Genomic DNA, 23,975 nt, shown 5'->3' on the forward strand with positions numbered 1-23,975 from the left:
TGTATAAGGATATCGATGGACAGAGGAGAGAGGACCGAAGGGGTAATAATTGTAGGATCAATTATAATTACACCGCAAGAGGTCAAAGAGTCAAATAGTTTTTATTTACAAATGAACTAGCTTAAATCGCGTAAACGCAGCGCACAACTCTCGATATAGTGATAGATATTTATATATTTATATATATATGTATAATTCGCCTTTGTGTCCCGCTTCTTTTTTTTCTGGTTCGATTACATCACGATCATCATCGGCCGCGATACGCGACGTGTATGTAAGTATGTGTGTTTTGTTTTAATCACGAGGCATTGAATCTCTCCGTCGAAATTATTCGATCGCGAGCGATTTAGCGCAAAACGCTCATCTGTAATATGTAATATGTAATGTGTAATATGTAATATGTAATATGTAATGTGTAATGTGTAATATGTAATGTGTAATATGTAATGTGTAATATGTAATGTGTAATATGTAATGTGTAATATGTAATATGTAATATGTAATGTGTGGCTGTTACTTCGCCGCGGAAGGCGCCGATGACGATCGCGGATCGTTAGCGATAACGATATATAATGACGTTACAAGAATAAATTATAATGTCGTCGACACGAGATGGTATCGACGAGACAATGTGGCAACATCACTTCGAATCGCTCTCCCAGAAGAGACACCGATCATTCTGCCTCGAAAGAGGCCAAGATTGCGTCCTTGTTTCTGCAGTCTTGCCTCTTTACGTCAAGCTATTTCGCATATTATATCTCTAAGTGTGTCGCGTGTATATAATAATAATAACGATATAATAATAATAATATTAATAATATAAAATTAGAGCGTGATAATGGAGATGTAATTCGACGACAGCGAATGAACTGTCAACTTCGGCGAGACACGCTTGTCGCTTTCGTAAAATTCGAAAAAAATTATACGTCATTCATCTATCTACCGAAAAGTCAAAAGGACTGTTAAGTAGCGTTTAAAGAGATAGGGCGGTGAACGTGAATACGGTGTGTGATTGCGCGTGTACTTGATGGTCACTTTTGGTGCGAGGGGGGAGGAGGGAGGCGAAGGAAATAGGGGACAGGGAGAGGGAGCACATGTTTCTTTTTTTTTCTTTTCTTTTTCTTTTTTCTTTTAATCTCTGTCCTAATATAATCTATCGATACAATTGCGGGGCGTTCGCGGGGTGTTTAATCCGCGAGAGAAGTCGCGAGGCCGTACATATTTAGATATAAATCCATATGTCATATTTAAATCATTTTGAATATAATACGTAAATATATTTTTTTAAATTTAAATATATATATTTTTTTAATTAAAAAAAATGCTGATTATTGGCGTCGATCTCGAGGATCGAAAACTCGTCGATATAAATCATACGTCTTCGAATCGATTAAGCACCCCGCCACGACCGATTAGCTACGTGTTCCCGAAAAAAATTGTCGGACGTTCGTCGTTGTATTTACATCGTCGAGCGATACAACGGAGCACTGTACAATTTTCGTGATGATTGCGATGAGCGCAGACGATGCGAGAGATTCGATTATTATAAAGGATGACATTAACATTAAATCCAGAGAGATGCGAAAAATTTCTCGAGATTTTTTTTGTCCTGATAGAGAAAAAATTATCGAATAGGTATATATAAATCGCCGAATATATGTATTTGCGTCAATTATTTTGGATTATCGCGTCATCCGGACTGCATAAAGAGAGAGGATTCGGCTCAATTTGCACCCGCATCACCTGCGCGCGTCTCGTTATTATAATTAATTATTAATCGATATTACTACGTATTATATAGAAAACTGGTATTAGAAAACCACTGGACTCTCTTCCATCCTTGATCCGGAAAATGGACGACAGCGGAACCAACGGAAAACGCTTCGGAAAGGCGACGAGAGCCCCAGTCGATTAGGATCGCCAGGATTCTTCGCGTCCTTTTTGTTAGATTGATCTTCGGACAACGAAACGTATACTCGGAATAAAGTTAACGAGCAAGCAAATATAAGTGCGATCGATATTTATGAACCCTTCTGTCAATGCAGAATTCTTTTTCACCTTTCCATCAATAATGTATCAGTACAGATTTTTTTTTCATCTTTCCATCAATGTATTTTTCGACATATTGCACTGTAATAATTTTTTTATAGCAGCTAGGCGTCGAGCATTATATTTTAGAAGAAATTTTCCGCATTTTTGGCATTTGATCTGGATTGAAAAAAAGTCGATGATTCCATCAGACTCTAATTGATCTCGGAAGATCAGAGTTTATTGACAGAAAAGTTAATGAATAGCGCTATTTTCTCACATCAAGGTTCGAGATGCGGAAATGCAAAAATCGCGAGTCTGGAAAAACGAGAACCCGGCAATCCCAAGCGGTCTGGTCAACGTAAAGCGAAAGGAGCGAACCGGTGCGATGGTGGAAAGTATATACGCATCGCCATAAATTATGCTAATAATCGTAAATTATGCTGGTGGCCGTCGCGAAAAAAGAGTAGTTAGGTACCATAAAGTGTCTGCTACCGCGACTAGGTAGGCAACACTGGTATAGGGGCACAACACAATGTGTGCGCACACACAAGTCTGTACACACACATACACACTCTCTCTTTCTCTCTCTCTCTTCTCTGAAAAACTGTTGTGCGTGCGTGCTCATTGTATGCCACCCCGATATGCATCGTTTTTTTTTTTTTTTTCCTTTAATTAATACACACACTCTCTCTTTCTCTCTCTCCTTCCCCCTTCCCCTCTCCATTTCTTGTCGTTTTAACGGGTCATTCGAGACTTCTTGGAGTATCGATGACTCTATTCTGCTGTCAAACTTGACCCTCTAGTCCCGAATTTAAGAACTTGGATGAAACAAAGATCGCTTTAGGGGATCAGACTATTTATCCCAGACTTATTTTTAAGATGAAAATTTTTCGGGGATTCCCAGCTGTGTCACGTTATGATATCGATTCGGGGAAGATTGCTCTCGCAGCGTGGATGCATTCGATCTTTAATTCACGCGAATTGGGGTTTCTCTCTTCGGGAAGGAATGGAGGGGCATTTCGAGTCTCCGCGGCATCGATCCTGACGCAAAAGGCTCTCTCTGCTTTCTTATTTCGAGAGTCAACAGTGTTGAATATTGCAACGTGCATGCGAGCATTCCGCGAAATGCACGTATATATATATATATATATATATATATATATATATATGTATGTATGGGTGAATATACTCGTATACGGCACGACACGTAGTATAGTCTACTCAGGGTCGAATTATGGCTGGCTTCCATTTACAGGGCTGCGCGACGATTGACGTGATATACGTGTTACATGTCATATGCTCGCCGTGTTATTGCTATGCAAGAAATTGCGAGCAATGAAAATTCTTTCATTTCAAACGATACCTATACCTACACACTATGTCCATTCGCGCCCGTTTTCAATTTCGCAAGCGATCTGCGGGCTTTTAAACGCCCGAAATACTCAAACGAAAGATATTCCACGCTCTATATATATGGTTTGCATTAATTTAAATATTTAAAAAATTCTTATTTTCAATTTTCAATTGGACTTTTCCCAATTTCTTCTATAGACATATTTTTAAATTGAAACGATGAGAAGTGGCGCGTGTTGTGAAAAATCTGCACCAAATCGCCCAAAATATTCAAATAAAAAATATCCTACGCTTTACATATGGTTTGCATTAATTTAAATATTTAAAAAATTCTTATTTTCAATTTTCAATTGGACTTTTCCCAATTTCTTCTACAGACATATTTTTTAAATTGAAACGATGAGAAGTGGCGCGTGTTGTGAAAAATCTGCACCAAATTGCCCAAAATATTCAAATAAAAAATATCCTACGCTTTACATATGGTTTGCATTAATTTAAATATTTAAAAGATTCTTATTTTTAATTTTAAATTGGAAATTTTTAAATTCCTAATTTCTCCTACAAAGAATACATTTTTTAAATTAAATTGATGGGCTGGAGAAGTGTTGTAAAAATTCTGTGCTAAATCGTCCAAAATATTCAAATAAAATATATTCTACACTTTATTATATTTTGCATTGTAAATATGTTTAAAATTCTTATTTTCAATTTTTAATTCAAATTTTCCTAATTTCCCAATTTCTCTTATGCAGGAGATATTTTCTAAATTAAAATGACTGGCTGAAGAAGTGACGAATTGTGAAAAATTTGTGCCAAATCGTCCAAAATACTCAAATGAAATATATTCTACATTCTACATATGATTTGCATTGATTTAAATATTTTCAAAATTCTTATCTTCAAAATTTTCAATTGAAAGTGGACACCTTTTCTAAATTAAAATGACGGGCCGAAGAGAAGAGACGTGTGTTGTGAAAAATCAGAGGTTCACGTAATATAGTCGTTCAATCGGGCTATGTTCGACATTCTTTTCCATCCATCGGCGAAATAAATCGCGCGAAGCGGATTAATTTTCCTTGCATTTACCTGTCTCGGAGTTGTTCAACTTGGCTACCTGGCGGACAGCGCAGCATAGATATTACATAGAGTGTACAGTCTCTCTCTCTAATGACAAGGCGGGTATAAGGAGGACGTAACACGCAAGAATCGATGCACAACCCTGGATATGGAAGTTTCAGTCTTTATAAGGCACAAAGAATCCGGGCGATTGTGAAACAGGCGAGCAAACTCAAGCAGCGGTATATAGCAGCGCGCATAAATGAGGGCGAATGTTGAAAACGCTCTCCTTTTTCCAGCGCAAATTATTCATACATTCTTATTATTAGGCACTAGACCGAAGGGGAATGACATAGGTATATATTCGATTTGGCGAAAAGTGTAACGCGCGAATATCTCCGTAACGATTCGAGATACCGAGAAAATTTTTTATGTTTCGTGTGTGTGACTTTTGACGACAATTTACAAATTGAAGATTTGAGTATCAAAAGATCAGATATAAAACATAATTATTAAGAATCGCAAATTTATTATCGGGGTATCATTTGTAACAAAATTTTAAATTGTAAAATTAAAAATGTCCAGTCGGTGAGCGAACATAATATAGAAGTAATCTGGGAAAAACATGCTTTATAAATTAAAATAATATAGAAGTAATCTGGGAAAATCATGCTTATTAAATTAAAAATGTACAGTCTTTATAAACACATTTATGAAACGAAAATATCTTATACGACATAATGCACACATGGCCGAGCTAACAGAATTAAAATTAGTAGAAAGGATTTGTTATACACATATATATATATATTTTTAATTCTATTTTCTAGCCCGGGTCTCTGCTGCTGAGACAAGCATATCTTTCTTTTTTTTTTTTTTCTTTCTCGTGAGCGTCCAACTTGCGAGAGTTGATGGTTTAATTAATTGTGTGTGTTGTCAGCTTCACCTCGTGGAACTATTTAAATGCTAATTTGCTCCCAACTTTTCGCATTAGCCTGATTTGCATAATGGAGATTTATTAATCATTCATATATTTATGGCATCTCCATTGTTATATAATATTAATAATTTGCATTTCGTTCTAACGTTCAAATGTAAACTTTCTTTCTCTTGTAATAATAAAACGTACGTTTCTATATACGGGTTTCCCTACGAAAAGCATCTTGTCAGTTTGCGCGATGAGACATTTATATCGTCGTTTCATCAATTTCTTCCTTCAACGGCATATCAATCATTCTTTTTTTTTCTGCTTTACTAGGCTGTCTCGCTATAAGCGGATTCAACATATATGTATACATACGTAGCTCAGGAAAAATTATATGCAAATATATATATATATATCGGGCAGTAATTTATTTATTGTAAAATATAAGAGAGAGACACGCGTCAAAAACGTTTTCTTGCGCGTGCGAGTATTTTTTTAATTTCAAGATAATTATCTTATTGCTAAATGTCATTATTGCGTATTATTAAGATTTTACGAAGCCGCGGAAATTTTCGAATCAAAAACAGGATAACGACAATAATAAATTCATGACAATAATTCATATCGTATCAGGTACTCGGTGTATAAAGTTGGACATTAATTACAGAGAATAAACACATGCATTGTATAAAAGCAACGATTGTGCGTAACAAATAATATCAAGGTTATAACAATACGATAGTCGTAAAACACGGTATATTGCTACGTATATAACTATATTATTCTAAGAGAGTGGAGTGAGAGAAGCGCGATATTATGTTACTCGTGTTTGCAAATCAAAACGTGGACTTTGCAGGGGAACTTGCAATGTGTGTCTGTGTGTGTCTGTGTATTATAATATTATAATCCAAGGTTTGAGATCCCTTAGTACGCTTATAGAGAGAATATTTTTTTTACAGTCTCATTAACGCTAGAACGTGATCGAATGCGATCGATTTCTCTCGTCGAATAAAAGACAGACGGTTACGAAATTTTATTTAAGTTGTTGCTCTGTGGTGTTTTGAAGATGCATCCCTCGAAATTTTGAAGGAAAGAACGTGGCTGTCCCGAACGGAAACGCGAACACGCGTAATACGATTTATTTTGTCGAAGAAACGACGATTGTCTACGAGAATGAAATGCCGATTGTATATATATATATATTTTTTTTTTATATATATAATTATACAGAAAGATTCTAAATAAGTGCAAAAAAATTTTAGGAGATGATTCTATATGGAAAATTAAGACGGATCTCTCATATAAACATATACTCCTATATATCCTTCCTTGAGGAAATTACTCTTCCAAAGAGGGAGGGTGAAAATTAGATTTTTATTTTTTTCTCAAATTTTGTTTTTGTTCCATTTTTTCTCGACATTTAATTTTGTTTTGTTTGCTTTTTTTTATTTTAAAATTCAACTTCTCATAACTTGAAATCTATGCCATTTAGCACCGTGCTATGCTTGATAACGTATTTTAATTTTAATTTTGTTTGCAAGCTATTGATTTTACGAAAAAAATAAAAGAAATTAAAAAGTTTCTAAAGAAATCAAGCTTTTTAACATATATTTTTAGATAACCACGTTCCGACCCGTTAAAAAGTTCTAATAAAAAATTGAACAGGGGTTGCTAGTTACATCCTTATATAACGATACAAGAAAATTAAAAAAATATTAATAAATATCCTTTTTACTAGTAGAAATTGTCCACCAAATTTTATTTTTTAAACTTGTCTAAAATTTAAGAAGAAAAAAGAATAATAAAAACCTAATTTTCATCTCTTCAGGGAGAGATATAAAAGTATATAGTTTATACGAAAGACCCCTTAATTTTTGACAAAGAATCGTCTTCTAAAATTTTTCCCACTTATTTAGAATCATCCTATATATAATATATGTATATATTCCCGCGAGATCCGTATACTTGTGATCGCACATATGTGTGCCTATGTGATATGCTTTTGTCATCCCTCTCTGCACTTTTTCTCTCTCACCCCCACCCCCTCCGCCCTTCCCGCCCCTTTCAGACACAACATACATACATACACACATATACATGACGTAGAAAGAGACGCTCTCTTTTTCTCTCTCTCTCAGACATACGCGAGCCTATGACTCTGTGTTCCTTTCGCCCGTGTGGAGGAATAGAAGAACAGTCTTGAGATAGACTGTTGTTTTTTTTTTTCTTCTCCCATTGATATTATACACATGATATCTTGAATTATTAGGATTATTACGAATTATTAGGGCACAGAGGAGCTCGTGGATTGGTCCCGGCGATATTCACGGTGCGCAAAGTGATACAGATCCGCGATCCTCGCCGCACCTAATGTAAAGAGCGGCCGTCCTAAGTAAGGGTAGTCGTGTATCGAGGGGGTGATCCCGTCTAGATAAAGGTCCTCCACATTTTCACCGCTCATTTAACGCCGCATCAATGTCAAACGTGGCTGCGCGATTCTCTCTCTCTCTGAATTTCATTCGTCTAATTTAACCCTTCTGTCAATTTTTCACCTTTACATCATATATGGGTACCCGGATACCAACTGGTGTTTTTGACACATCGCAGTGCGACAAATTTTTATAGCAGCTGAACATTCTTTCCCTTTATATTTTAGGAAGTTTCCGGAACACAAAGACCCTTTGTACTTTGTTTCGGGCGGGGAGAAAAGTTCCGACACATTTAAAGTTGCTCTTGGGCTATCCGGATACCAAAAAAACTTTGACGGAAGAGTTTATAAAGTTGCGACAATATCAAGTCGATAGAAGGGGGAGAATCTCGAACGAGTCGCCACATTTATCGTGAGATAGGCGGTGAAAATAGGAATCTCTCGGTAGGATCAGGCAAAATGTACGATGCTGAATGTGCGATGTGAGAATAACCAAGTCCCTAACCAGTAGGCGCGTATATATACATACATATACGGAGGGAGGAGTGAAAATCTACGACGTGTAGATATATCTATCGATAACCTTGCTATATAAAACACTGCTGCAATGCGGGGATGCAATCTCCACTGTCGTTCATTCCGTTCTAGCGGTTTACACGAATTTCGTGGAAAAAAAGGGGGAAAAAACACGAGGAGCTAACGATGGAAATAATATACAGTTGCGCGAGTAGATATGGATATAGACGCGATGCCTGGCGGAAGATAGTAGAACGCGGGGCTTTCTTCCGTGATGAGTAATCGATTTTTTTTTTCAATCGAGAAAACGTATAGTGTATAGATGATATCGACAATGGAAAACGTATATAGCGTATCGACGTTAATGAAGTTTACGTCCCCGGGTGTTCTTTTTTTTTCCTTTACTGTGCGCGCGCGAGTGTGTGTGTATTTAATCTCGAGGTGATCATCATCATCAACATCGTCATCTATGTATCTTAAATTTAGAAGCCACACACGCGGGTGCGATGTTTACGCTTGTGAATCACAAACACGACCTGGTCTGGTGGACGGTATAAGACGTTCGGCTGCATTCGGATCTCTTTGCGGGATATTTCCGGTTTGCCCGTAGTTAATCGCCAATTACTCGAAGGAAATCAAAGGCAAGGAAACGTATAGGAATAAACATTGAAGACGTTCTTGAGTCTCTATATAAAAAGTGGAATATCCGAAATTACTTGGCGCGACTCGGCTAAGAAACGATCGAGAAGAGAAGAGAAATAAATTATAAAAATATTCTCGTCTCTCTAGAGCGCAGAAAATAAAAATAATTGCAACGCGTGACGTATTTATATATATATCTATCAGAATGCGGTGAAAAGGAAAAAATATCTGGATAAAATTTTTCTCGAAAAAACATTTTCGACGATATATATGTACATATCTATATATATATATAAGTGCCGATACACATCGATTCGTTTATCCGATATACCAATGAAATTGCTTGTATTATTCCTTTCACGAAGATTAAAAAACACAAATCATGAAGCAAAGGAAGGAGGAAAGTTGTCTACCTGCTACACGAGAATTTTTCTTGACTCTTTCTCTCTCTCTCCCTCCCTCTCTTCCCTTTCTCTCTCTGCACACATACACAATTCCCCTATTTAGATTGATTGATGACTCGTGGTCGAATAACCATCGAGAGACTCTCGGCTTTTACCTTCTTCATTCTTTCGTCCCGACGGAACATATATTTAATATTATTTGGCATCTAGAATTAACGAGAAGAAGATACATAAGCAAGGGGGCAAGAGGGGGCATCTGCCTCCCTCCTGGAATTAGCAGAAAATTAAGCATTAGCTCTCCCTTTGAATAAACACTGGAATTTCCTTGCACATTTAATATAAAAAAAATTAAAATAAAGTAAAATAAAATTAAAAAAAATTTAATTATGCCTCCCCCTGGAAAAAAATCCTGCAGACATCACTGTATATAAGAGTACACAAACTACCCCGAGCAGCCCTCCTGGATCTCGCAAAGCGGCTCGAGGGGTCGTTCCCTCTCTCTTCTTCTCGATTAATTCTACACGTGTGTTCCAGATAAACAACAGATATACACTCTCCTTGCGATTCGGCGACAGCCGCCGCGGGACCTTTTTTTATCGTCTCTTTTTATTTTTCCGGTCGGATCTCAGCCGCCACGCTCGTCACGGCAGTGTTTATTTTACCTAGCCGTTTGTTTTTCTTATTTTTAAATTTTTTATGTGAAATGGGCAAGAAAAGAAGCCGCAACGCTTCTCTCGGCGATGCGGCGAGGTATTAGATTAATTTTCCCATCCCTTTCCCTCCCCCTTCGCCGCTCACACATACACGCACTCTTTCTCTCTCTCACTTTCCAAAGCGCGTTCCTGAATGATGAATTTTTACGGATCTTACAGGACAATCTTTGATTAGGGGGTGGTACACGCCGCGCCGTTCGCTCCGAATTAATTCCGACCCAGTGAGTGATAGCCGACGTCTCTGTGTGAGAGCTCTACCGACCGCAAAATGGGTTTTAATCCAAACCTCCGGCTCTCTTGGTCCCGTTGGTTCGTAGGTTACAATTCCTCCGGTCTTCCTCTGCAACCCACCATACGAGGAAAAAAAGAAAAAGAGACACTAGAGATTTCTTTTTGCTTGGTTCGGTCGCGAAAGAGAGAGACGCTTTTTAAGATTCGACGAAAATCGCGCGAACTCGCCGTCTGACGTTTCTGTCAATCTTTGCCACGCGACGCATTTTTCTGGAATTTTAAATAAATGACACTTTTTTGACACTTATTTTCTTAGAAATCCATACTGTTTTTTTTTCAGGAGCGTATATTCTATTTAAAAGAAATCATATAGTATATATCCAAAAATGTGTCATTTTCATGTTACAATCGTATAGAAAATAATTTTAATATACAGTGACCGGGAAAAATAAAAAGCCACCTCATCTATAAGACTGGTTAGTTCATAAAGATAAATAAAATGTTATAGGTTTTTTTATAACTAGAATTGAAAATTAATTAAGTGTTTTTATAATTAAAAAGGAATCACTTTTTATTACCATATTTATTTCTAAACAATCGTATATTTAAGAGTGACAAAATAAAGAATCTGGATTTATAACATTTGAAAAATTTAATTGAAAGCAAACTAAGAAGACTTTAAAAAGTTATTGAAGCTAACAAAAATCATATTAACTATTAATTAAAATAATGTTGTTATTTCTTTAAATTAAAATATATTACCTTATATTATCTTAACTTACTTTTTTATTTTGTCACTCTTAAATATATGATTGTATGAAATAAATATAGAGTTAAATAAAAAATCATTCCTTTTCAATTGAAAACACTTGATTAATTAATTTTCAATTATAAAAAAATATAACATTTTTTTATCTTTATGAAGCAAATCAATCTTATAGAGCCACCAAAGGTGGCTTTTTATTTTTCCCGGTCACTGTATCTTAATAATAATTTATTCTCAAGTAAAATATTTTCCAAATCGTTCTCCAAAAATTATCTGTAAGCAACATCTGTCAAACGTCCTGACAGGACGAAGGAGCCAATTAAAAAATCATTTTTGGACATATATTTATATGAACTTTTTCGCTCATTTCAATGAGTAGAATGTCTCCCTGAAGTTGCGTCCCACATTTTTGTTGCACTCTGTATGTATTTTATATTTATGTGTCAAACGTACACGTGCGCGCTTTGCTGCAACGTTTCACTTTACATCTTCGTGCACGACACGAGCATTAACACGCGAAATTTGAATTCGTAAAGAATATACGAGGGATTATTTCGATGTAGAGAACGGAAAAAACGCGTATATAAGTCACTATATAATCAGGATTTCGCAAAATTTATGTTAATCTAATTCATGGCCTATCTTTTCCTGTTTTCACCTCACAGTTCTTCCGTAATCCTATTTATTAACGCGCGATAAAAAAAAACGATTTGGTATAAATTTCAATACGGTCAGTCAAAGATATCAACTTTGTGCGCGCTTAAAACAACTTTGTAGATAAGTCATCTAAAAAGTCCAAGTAAAATGCATCGCGTGATGATGTGGTCTCTCGTGAATAAGGATAAAGCAGCACGCACCACAAACGGATAATCTATACTTCACATATATAAAGAAATCTGCGTCCTGAATTCAACTGAACATCTTTGTGTCAGATATTAATCTCTGTCAAATTATTAAATTAATCAGAATTTTTTTTACCATGCAAAAAAATGGCCAGAAATAATTGAAATCAGATTTTCTATCAGTTTACAGCGTGAGTGGCAAATCGGTGTCAATTACAATATATCTTGATCTTTTATATAATTTTCATTGCGTAGCGGGTAGATTAACAGGAGATAAACGAGAGTCGAGCTCGCGAGATTCGTGCATATATAATATATATATTTTTTTATCATATATATTATATAATATATGTATAATGAAATATATATATATATATATTTTATTATATAACATATATTTTTTATTATACAGAGTGTATCTAAATAAGTGCGAAAAATTTTAGGAGATGATTCTTCGTCGAAAATTAAGGGGGGTTTCTTATATAAATATATACTCATATTCCTGAGACGTTACACTTTTCTAAAGAGGGAGGTAAAAATTAAGTTTTTATTTTTCTTCTCAAATTTTAGACAAATTTAAAAAATGAAACTTGGTGGATATTTTAATAAAAAGGATTATTATTAATATTTTTTCTTCCTGTATCGTTATAAGGAGATGAAACTAACAACCCCTATTTAATTTTTAACTTCTCAGAGAGAGATATAAGAGTATATGTTTATATAAGAAACCCCCCTTAATTTTCGACAAAGAATCATCTGTTAAAATTTTTCGCACTTATTTAGATACACCCTGTATATAATATAATAAATAATAAAATTAATATATATAAATTATACATAATAATAAATATATATAACATATATAATAATAAATAAATAAAATATAATAATGAATATATATTTGTTTAATCGAGCGCGTTCGAGTTACCTGTTTTCGTGGCGAACGGATCCTTGGGATGATTCGTCTTAATGGCGTTCATTCGGCGATTCTGCGGTCCTTGTCCGCCGCCGGGGCATCCGACGCCGGGGGTCTGGCCCATTACGTGGGGCCCGGTGGGGACCGCGCCCCCGGCGGACTGCAGATGCGACAACTGTTGGGCGCAACCAGGGGGCCCGACGGATCCGGGCCCGCCGGACACACCGGGCGGCGCGCCTGGTGCCCTCACACGTGGCTGCTCGACTGGCAGTACGCGGCGTCTCTTCTTCGGTAACTTGGCTCGCGCCTGCGTGTGACTGTAATACATCGCAAAGTTGCTAACGATCACGGGCACCGGCAGGGCGATCGTGAGGACACCAGCCAGCGCGCAGAGCGCGCCGACGAACATCCCGATGTAGGTTTTCGGCACCATGTCCCCGTAACCGACGGTCGTCATCGTCACCAGGGCCCACCATAGTCCGAGCGGTATGCTCTTGAAGTCGTTTTTGGGATTGTACTGGGTGCGCTCCGCGTAGTAGACGAGACTGGCGAAGATGACGATGCCGAGAACGAGGAAGAATACCAGGAGGGTGAGCTCCTTGGCCGAGGCGCGAAAGGTCTGTATCAGGATCTTGAGGCCCGATGAGTGGCGGGTGAGCTTGAACAGCCTCATTATCCGTATGATGCTCAAGAACTCGAGGATATCGGCGTTCTCCAGGTGGGCCGCGAATCGCTGCAGCGCCATGTCGACGTAGAAGCTCAGGGTCGCGACCATATCGATCAGATTCACCGAACTCTTGATGAAGTCGCAGCGATTCGGGCTCGCGGTGATGCGTGTCAAGAACTCGAGGGTGAACCAGGCGTTGCAGACGCATTCGATGTAGAAGAAGACATCGTGGGCGTTGGTGCGGGTCTTGTCCACCACCCAGGACGTTACGTTGTCAGTCTTTACCGAACGGTTCACGATCAACGGCACTCGCATGTCCGGATGGGTCTTGAGGCAGAACGAGAGTATTGAAACGCAAATGAAGAAAACGGAGACTATGCTGATTATCTGAAAGATCCAGACATGGCAACGTTTACCTTTGATCGCTCTTTCATTTAGCGAATCTTGCACCATATCGATGTTAACGAGAGGTGTCTCATTGTCGCAATACATGTACATTTTTTCTGGAATTACGCATTATTTCACATCACTGGCGGATCCTAGGGGGGAATTTTGGGGTAAACCCCCCCCCCTTTCAAATTAAAAGAAACAGTTCTGCTAAATTTGTTTAAAAAATATAAATAAAGAAAAACAAACATTAAAGAGCTATCGACGTCAGGAGATCAGCTAGTGTATATATATATATATATATATATATATATATAAGTATAAGATACACTGTAAATTATACTCATTACGCATTCAAGGAGTTAAGTGTAGATTAAGTCAGACATAGGACGAAATGATGAGATAATTTCATTGCTCAAAAATAATTAGGTGAAATTCTTTATATCTATATAATATATATATATAATATATATATTATATCTATATAATATATATTATATAGATACAAAGAATTTCGCCTAATTATTTTCGTACAACAAAATTATCTCATCATTTCGTCCTATGTCTGACTTAATCTAAACTTAACTCCTTGAATGCGTAATGAGTATAATTTACAGTGTATCTTATACATACATATTGTATATAATACATATATATAAAGAATTTTGCCTAATTATTTTCGTGTATGAAATTATCTCATCATTTCATCCTATGTCTGACTCAATCTAAACTTAACTCCTTGAATGCGTAATGAGTATAATTTACAGTGTATCTTATACTTTTATATATATATATATATATATATGTGTATATTATATAGATATAAAGAATTTCGCCTAATTATTTTCGTGCATGAAATTATCTCATCATTTAATCCTATGTCTGACTTAATCTAAACTTAACTCCTTGAATGTGTAATGAGTATAATTTACAGTGTATCTTATACTTTTATATATATATATTATATATATATTATAATATATATATATATATATAAAAGTATAAAATACACTATAAATTATACTCATTACGCATTCAAGGAGTTAAGTGTAGATTAAGTCAGACATACGACGAAATGATGAGATAATTTCGTTGCATGAAAATAATTAGGCGAAATTCTTTATATCTATATAATATACATATATATATATATATATATATATATATAAAAGTATAAGATACACTGTAAATTATACACATTACGCATTCAAGGAGTTAAGTTTAGATTAAGTCAGACATACGACGAAATGATGAGATAATTTCGTTGCACGAAAATAATTAGGTGAAATTCTTTATATCTATATAATATATACAATATGTATGTATAAGATACACTGGAAATTATACTCATTACGCATTCAAGGAGTTAAGTTTAGATTAAGTCAGACATAGGACGAAATGATGAGATAATTTCATTGCACAAAAATAATTAGGTGAAATTCTTTATATCTATATAATATATATATAATATATATATTATATCTATATAATATATATAATATATATATTATATCTATATAATATATATTATATAGATACAAAGAATTTCGCCTAATTATTTTCGTACAACAAAATTATCTCATCATTTCGTCCTATGTCTGACTTAATCTAAACTTAACTCCTTGAATGCGTAATGAGTATAATTTCCAGTGTATCTTATACATACATATTGTATATATTATATAGATATAAAGAGAATTTCGCCTAATTATTTTCGTGCAACGAAATTATCTCATCATTTCGTCGTATGTCTGACTTAATCTAAACTTAACTCCTTGAATGCGTAATGAGTATAATTTACAGTGTATCTTATACATACATATTGTATATATTATATAGATATAAAGAGAATTTCGGCTAATTATTTTCGTGCAACGAAATTATCTCATCATTTCGTCGTATGTCTGACTTAATCTAAACTTAACTCCTTGAATGCGTAATGAGTATAATTTACAGTGTATCTTATACTTTTATATATATATATATGTGTATATTATATAGATATAAAGAATTTCGTCTAATTATTTTCGTGCATGAAATTATCTCATCATTTCATCCTATGTCTGACTTAATCTAAACTTAACTCCTTGAATGCGTAATGAGTATAATTTACAGTGTATCTTATACTTTTATATATATATATTATATATATATTATAATATATATATATATATATAAGTATAAAATACACTATAAATTATACTCATTACGCATTCAAGGAGTTAAGTGTAGATTAAGTCAGACATACGACGAAATGATGAGATAATTTCGTTGCATGAAAATAATTAGGCGAAATTCTTTATATCTATATAATATACATATATATATATATATATATATATATATATATATAAAAGTATAAGATACACTGTAAATTATACACATTACGCATTCAAGGAGTTAAGTTTAGATTAAGTCAGACATACGACGAAATGATGAGATAATTTCGTTGCACGAAAATAATTAGGTGAAATTCTTTATATCTATATAATATATACAATATGTATGTATAAGATACACTGGAAATTATACTCATTACGCATTCAAGGAGTTAAGTTTAGATTAAGTCAAACATAGGACGAAATGATGAGATAATTTCGTCGCATGAAAATAATTAGGCGAGAAATTCTTTATATCTATATAATATATATATATATATATATATATATATATATATACACTGGCGGATCCGGGGGGGGGGGGGGGGAGTTAACCCCCCCTTGCAAATTAAAAGAAACAGTTTTGCTGAATTTGTTTAAAAAATATAAATAAAGAAAAATAAACATTAAAGAGCTATCGATATCGTTGATCCTGGAATAAAAGCTAATCATGAAACCAAAAATATTAAATAAAATAATTTTGCAAAACCCCCCCCATTATCGACGTCAGGATCCGCTAGTGATTGATACTATATATGATTTAACAATAATATCTCAAAACGAATTCATATCTTTTTCTCTCATAATATCTCATAAATTTATTTTTCTGAACATTTCTTTTTATGATCATTCTAATTACCTTTTTCTTACTAAATTAAACAATACTAATATTTAAATATTGTATTTCATTTAAAATTAATTAAAAAGAAGAATTAACATAATTACGACGCATTACATGGAATTACTTAGAATTCTCGATAATTCGCATGTACACATTTTTGACGAGTGAGACACCCCTCGGATATCAATTACACTTGAATCGTACCTTGGCTGCGACGGAGGAATAAGGTTCGTCGAACAGTGACCACATCTGAGGCTTGAGCTTCTGCCACCACGTAAGGGTCCCCTCGTAATACGCCTCCTCGAAGCCGAATTTCCTGGCCAGCTCCTCCTCGGTAGGTTTCTCGGTGTCGAGGTCCAACCTGTCGAGGACCGTCAGCGTTTCCTGCGTGTCCCGATGCTGCAAGGTGTCGTCGGAGCGAAGGGTTTGGGAGAAGAGAGAGAGAGAGAGAGATGCAACAAGGATTGTTATTCGAACCTGCGAAACTCCTTTTCGAGTGTGCTTTTTGTTTTGCCTTTGCGGGAGATAAAGCGCGCGTGATAAAAAAAAAAGCGAAATTGCGCGCGTTGCGTGCTTTCTTGCGTGAAAAAGAAACCTCTGTTCGGCTTTGATCAGCTGTGACATGGTTATTTCTCCATATATATATTTATTTAAATTTGCCTTTGATCGGTCGACATGATATTCGTCCATGTATATTTATTTAAATTTATTCTATCCGATTTATTTTATCCGACAAATAATTTTTAGATTCAAGATATAATTAACGATTAATTCTCATAACATATATTATTGAATCATACATTTTATACCTCTTTTCACGGGATTTGCTTTCAGGAATATGTATAAAAAAAAAAAAAAATGATTTTAAATCTCTCATTAAATACTCATTTTTATTCATTATGCTTTTTCATCTCTATTATTTTTATCGTTTTGGATATCGTAATCTTATTTGATTTGGAGGAATGAATTTAAAAAAGTAAAACGCGTCATGTAAAATTAATCACACATCTTTCACGGAGTAGATTCTGGCTAGAGTATTAAAATTGATTGCCATTAAGAGAAAGACGTTGATAATTAAGAGCACTCGAGTGAAAAGACGTTAATGCTGTGCATTAAAATTGTGAAGAAATTTGAATATGATAGAAGGCGTATTTTCTGATAGGAATGAATCAGTGATAAATGTTTCCAGTGTGTCCGAAAAGATAATTCTAAATTAAAATACTCATATATATACACTACAAACTCGTTTCTATTCGTTATCTCGTTCCGTTAAATACCCTGGAAAAATTTATCTATCGGAACATCCTGTATATTTTGCTTTTCATATATAAATCTATAAAGTACTCCATTTGTAATATGTATAAAATAAAAATAAATATATATTATTTATTATATAATAAATTATTATATCATATTTATTATATAATAATAATAATGTATAATATACGATATAAATAAATATAATATAATATATCATTTATTATATAATAAATTATTATATTACATTTATTATATAATAAATTATTATATCATATTTATTATATAATATACATAAAAATGTACATCCATTTTTCACACACTCTGAGAGTGCATCAGTCCTGGTGCACGCTTAAGCGTGATTAGGCGCGGACATTTGAGAGAATGTCGAACGTTTTTTAACGATATACCTGCGTATAGGTCATCCAACAGCAGGGCTCGACCTGATTGGAGTCGAGCCCCCAGAACTCGAGCTCCTCCTCGAAGAGCGGGCCGCAGACGTCCGTCGGATAGTGCAGCTTCCCGGTGCGATAATAGTTGAGTACCTGGGCGAAGACGCCCGGGTGCCTGTCGAAGAAGTACTCGTTCAGGATCGGGTCGTAGTTGGCGAGGGCCTCGGTAAGCCGCGAGAGCCTCGTCGCCGGGATCTTCTTCAGGGTCGCCTTGTACGTCTCGTGCCGGATACCGCCCACGTTCAGAACCACGCGGTTCTCCGCGTCCATGTTTATCAAGTTCATTTTGATCACGGCTCTGCTACCGCCGGCCCCGACTCAAAGAAACCCATGTGATCTGCGAACAATTAGCGCTCACGTCGCGTCATCCGCTCCAATTCGGCATCGTTCCTCAAGGTCGACGGTTTTTAATCCGATTAAACCTTCTATTTATAGAGTATTATAATTTAATTTGTTTGTCCTTATTGAACGTGATGATTAATTATTAATTTATCGATTTTTATTTAAATCCTGTTTAAAATAAACGCATAAATAATTCTTTTTAGTAATAACTTTTCTTTTAATAATAATTATTTTTTAGTAATAAAATTTCATAATTCTTTAGCTAAAGAAATTTCCACGTGCTTTATCGATTTTAATTTAAATTCTTTAAAACACGCCTAAATAATTCTTTTCGGTAATATTTTTTTAGTAACAATTTTTTATATAGTAGTAATTTTTTTAATGATAAAATAATTTATTTCAGTAATGATATAATAATTCTTTAGAGAAGAAATTTGAGAAATCTCCACGTGCTTTGTCAATCTGTCAAAACACACACGACGAGAGCTCGTATTCGCACAATTCGCGTTCAATAAATATTTACGCAATGATTTCGGAAAGCTCGTGATTGAAATCGGCTACATAAATCTTATTCTCAGTGTTACGTTAAAATCACATATCCACATACGCGATTCTAAAAGGATAAATGATTTTATCGTAATGTATTATCCCGGTTCCGCTTTAATATCCCTCCGTAATATAATTTGGATTACGTGACGTAGTTCCGAGGAGAAGTATGTCGTTTCTACTTCAAGATCTACCAGTTTCAAAGATCATTTCAGCATCCGCGTGAATCGAAACTCTCTGTTCCACTTAAATTAAACATTACGATAATTGTATAACGTTTGACATTTAATCAAAAGCCGCTTATACCGGCTCAAGAGTACGTCTCACAAATAGCTCGGAATTGCGCCGACTCTATCCCGGGTGTGTGTATGTGTGTCTGAGAGAATCACATTCATCCAGGTTTCAGGAAGAAAAAAGGAAAAAGGCAAGTTTCAGAAACAAACGTTGAAAGAGAAGCTATTGTTATAACGCGGAAACTCGAGGAGATTACGATTAAAATATGTACGATACAATTATAGAGGATTGAATTGGATTAACCCTTCTGTCAAGGCATAATTTTTCATCTTTCCATCAATGTATGGATACCCAGATATCAGCTGTGTATTTTAGATACATTGTATTGCGACAATTTCTGTATAACAGCTGATCGAACAGTTTTCATATTTTTTAAGAGATTTCCAAATACGAAAGCCCTTTGTATTTTGTTATTATTTTTATTAAATTTTGTATTTATATGTATAATATTATAAAAATAAATATGAAAAAATATCTTCTTAATTTATATCAATTTATATGTTTTCCCTTAAATTATATATAAAAAAATATTATATTTAAATAATAATAAATTCTCAATTACCAATTTTATTAAATTAAATTATGTGCTCCGATACATTTTTGACATTTAAAATTGCTTTGGACACCCGGATATCTGTTCATTGACAGAAGGCTTCAAAACTATTAAATACACAAAATTAAAATCACTGAAGAAATATCTATTACAACTGTATATGCACAATTATTTTGCTTGCAACGTCTTTTATGTCTACCTATCGCGAATATAAATTCGTTCGTTAGGATTTTGCTATTTATTTTTTTTGTCGCTGTTGAATTATTTATACGTGAGCTTCTCTCGTGAGGGACATTTCTAAGTAACCTTTTCTCGGTCGTGTAACATCAATACATTTGCGCCAAATTATGCACGCATACCTAATGTATCGATATTTCCCGCCCGACGTGTAAAAAGGGGCTCGAAGATGATATTCTAGTCTTGAACCCGAACTGGGAGAGAAAGCATTTGCTACTAAACTTTTACTTTTATTTTCACGTGCGAAGAAATGACGTGTCAATTGAAAATGATGATCGAATAAAAGTTTCTGAATTTATGTCATCGCAAGCGCTATAAAGAAAGAAATAAATATATATATCTAGAAGAAATTATATTAAAAATTTTTTTATTGCATTCATTCCTTTTCCGACGTATCTTTTTTATCATTTAAATCTAAACTCCGCGGCGCAGATTTCACACTCGTAATAGCCAAGTTTATAAAAAAAAATAATAATAAAAAAATAAAATAAAAAAGCAAATTCACGAGAGAGAGAGAGAGAGAGAGAGAGAGAGAGAGAGAGAGAGAGAGAGAGAGAGAGAGAGACGACGTAGAATTTGTATGGAACATTTTTACCGCGTGATCTTCCACCGCGTAAAAGTGGAACCCTATAAAAAAAAAGGTGTCACGTGAATCAAGGGAGGGAGGAAAGTGGTATCGGTTTTTCAATCCTGTGTCGCTTTGTACTACAATTGTGTATACGTGTTTGTGTGTGTGCAAAGTTATACAGTAATAAAAGCTAGCACACGATGCGGCTATGCGACTACTGTTTCCTGCGTGACCAGAGTTTCTCGATTATCAAATCAATCCACTCGCGGAATTTCATCGCAAAGGAAGAACCATCAGCTAGAAGGACAGATATTACAAAGTGACAGATACGCGTAGAAAAATCGCGCGCCATCCATCCGGATTCCGACACGTCATCATCATCATTCTCATCATCCTCATCATCATCAGGTCTGTTCGTTTTAGTTGAACTGGTTGCACTAGTTCAGAGTTTATCTTTTTTCTTCCAATGTAGAGTAAAAAAGATAAATTCTGAACTAGTACAGCCAGTTCAGCTAAAAAGAACAGACCTATCATTCTCATCATCATCATCAGGTCTGTTCTTTTTAGAACTGGTTGCACTAGTTCAGAGTTTATCTTTTTTCTTCCAATGTAGAGCAAAAAAGATAAATTCTGAACTAGTACAGCCAGTTCAGCTAAAAAGAACAGACCTATCATCATCATCATCATCAGGAGATGCAATCAGAGATCTGAGGTCGACGCGCCAGAGTCTACTGAGTCTAGAATAAGGGCGCATGGACGCGGATTCTAAATCAACCCTGACGGCGGCGGGAAACGTCTAGCATCGATGAAATCCGATCGAATCTTCGAGGTCGGTGCGCATTCCCGATGACGTCATCGCCCGTACATACCGTGTATTCTCGCACGTGCACGAGCGGCGTTCTCTCGAACGAGGGATGACGATCGACCGGCGCTGGAGGGGGTGGGAGGGTGAGGGTGGGTGGAAGGGGAGGAATGATCTCGGACACGACTCGGTCTCGTGTACATACGCGTATTATGGGAATTCTAATCACCATGCTGATCACCTTCTTTCGCGTGGCCGAAGCCAGCGAATTAACGTGAGGAAAGGCCGACGACGACGACGACGTCGGTCGTCAGGCGGCGTCGACCAACCCCTCGTCGAGAATCGATAGTCTGCGTGCAGAGGCTGATAAGCGCCCCGTAATGGCATTACCTCTGTTCTCGCATTTGTTCGCCTTCGCGAATATTCCTTGGTTTTCATGAGATATAGTTCCTTAGCGGGGAACCCGGGGGTTAGATCTGATCCAACCCGAAGCCGATGTGAGCTAGGAGCGAGATTGAAAGAAAGGAGACGACCGATCCGCGAGAAATCAATGGGGCGTCTGACTGAACTGAGAATGTTGGAATACCGGAGTAGGTCGAACGCGCGAACGAATCGACTGGTCTACAGCGACCCAGAACGCTGTAGAGTAACGTGAACGAAGGCTTTTCCGCGTTTGTTGAAGATGAACTTGAGAATAATCCGTTTGGGGTGATTCTACATATATTGGCTGGAGAGATGACTCGTAAAGATTAACCTTCCGATCGCGTGACACTTCGTTCTGAACATCCTTCACCTCCCCACATTCCTTCTCTCCCGGAGAATTCCACAGAGAGGTATCCCTCGTGATACACGAGCACGTTTTCACAACATCCGACAACCCCGACTCTCCCTCTTTCCCGCACAAGTTTCTCTCTCTCTCCTCGTGTTCGCTCCTTCGAGAATGAAAAATACCCACCCTCGGTCGCGCTCTCTTCATGTCTCGGAGATCTTCCGCGACATCTCGACGGCACTGCTCCGGTTCTCCGCATTCTCCATATCTAGTCGCTTATTCACGATGGCGCTCCCCGCGACGATAGACGATCTGTCACACAATTCAACCGTATAGGCACTACGTCGAGGTCCGTTTCGTCCCTGGATTCGCGCGAGCGAGTTTCCCTCGTTCCTTCTTCCTTCCCTTCCTCTTTCCCTCTATCTCTCTTTCCGTCCCTCTTGGCAGAAGGTCAGGTCAGGTAGGGAGAACGCGCCGCGGTCGCAGAGGGCGTTTTCCCCGTCGCCGTGCTCGCGAATGGACGATCATCAGGCCTTCATCGCGTCGCCACCCGGTAACACCAGCGCGGACGACTCATCATCATCATCATCATCGCCGGCTCGCGTCGTCGTCCCCCGTGACCGATCGACTGCGGATGTGACGAGGGGCACCGACGGGCGACTCGATTGCGGCGCGTACGGAACTGATCTGACGAGAGGAACAACGACGGCGACGGTGACGGCGTCGTCGTCGTCGGCGGCGTCGGAGTGGGGCTGGGGGTCGCGGCGATGAAGGTGTGAGGGGGGTGAGTGCGCGCGCGCGCACTCACCCCCCCTCGCATCCTCGCCATCACCGAACAGCGACGCGACGACCAAGTGGCTCTCGAGTTGGTGCGTTCGCAGGGATGACTTCGAGATTATATATCAGGATCTTCTCTATCGCCGAATACGAATCTTCTCGTCCAAGTGAACTTTCTATGAAAAATGATTTCACTTTTCTGTTTTTATTTTTTTGTAGTGATTAATTGAAAAAAATTATATATAACAAAGAACCATATATTCGATGCGCATCTAATATTTAAATTAAATATATTATTTTTCATTCACCTAAATTTGTTCCCCTCCAAGCAAGAAATAACAGTGATATATTAATATTTTATATAATTTATATGTAAATTTTTTTAAATTGTGTGGATTACATTTTTGTGTATTTATTTTTAGATATTATATAAATATATAAATATATTTCTTTTTCTGTTTTTTTTTAACAATACTTTTTTTCTTATTATTTGTATAGTCA

At 36.3% G+C, this 23,975-nt stretch overlaps 1 protein-coding gene across 2 annotated transcripts; it reads right to left on the reverse strand.

Annotated features, from left to right (window-relative positions):
- Positions 1-82: 82 nt before the first annotated feature.
- LOC145936915 (potassium voltage-gated channel protein Shaw) lies at positions 83-23,397 on the reverse strand. Of its 2 annotated transcripts, none has more exons than XM_083039570.1 (5): positions 22,884-23,397; positions 18,545-18,923; positions 17,082-17,261; positions 12,836-13,877; positions 83-10,408 (listed from the first exon to the last, which is right to left on the reverse strand). In XM_083039570.1, the coding sequence occupies exons 2-5, from the start codon at positions 18,869-18,871 to the stop codon at positions 10,344-10,346; spliced, it is 1,614 nt and encodes a 537-aa protein (XP_082895696.1). In that variant the 5' UTR covers positions 18,872-18,923; positions 22,884-23,397; the 3' UTR covers positions 83-10,343. The 2 variants fall into 2 exon arrangements, with proteins under 2 accessions (XP_082895696.1, XP_082895694.1); XM_083039568.1 differs by having other exon boundaries at positions 17,082-17,276.
- Between the last annotated feature and the right edge of the window lie 578 nt (positions 23,398-23,975).

Source organism: Prenolepis imparis, unplaced genomic scaffold, assembly GCF_030444845.1.
Source record: "Prenolepis imparis isolate NDT839.2.m4 unplaced genomic scaffold, iyPreImpa1.0 SCAF_6, whole genome shotgun sequence".
Taxonomy (NCBI): domain Eukaryota; kingdom Metazoa; phylum Arthropoda; class Insecta; order Hymenoptera; family Formicidae; genus Prenolepis; species Prenolepis imparis.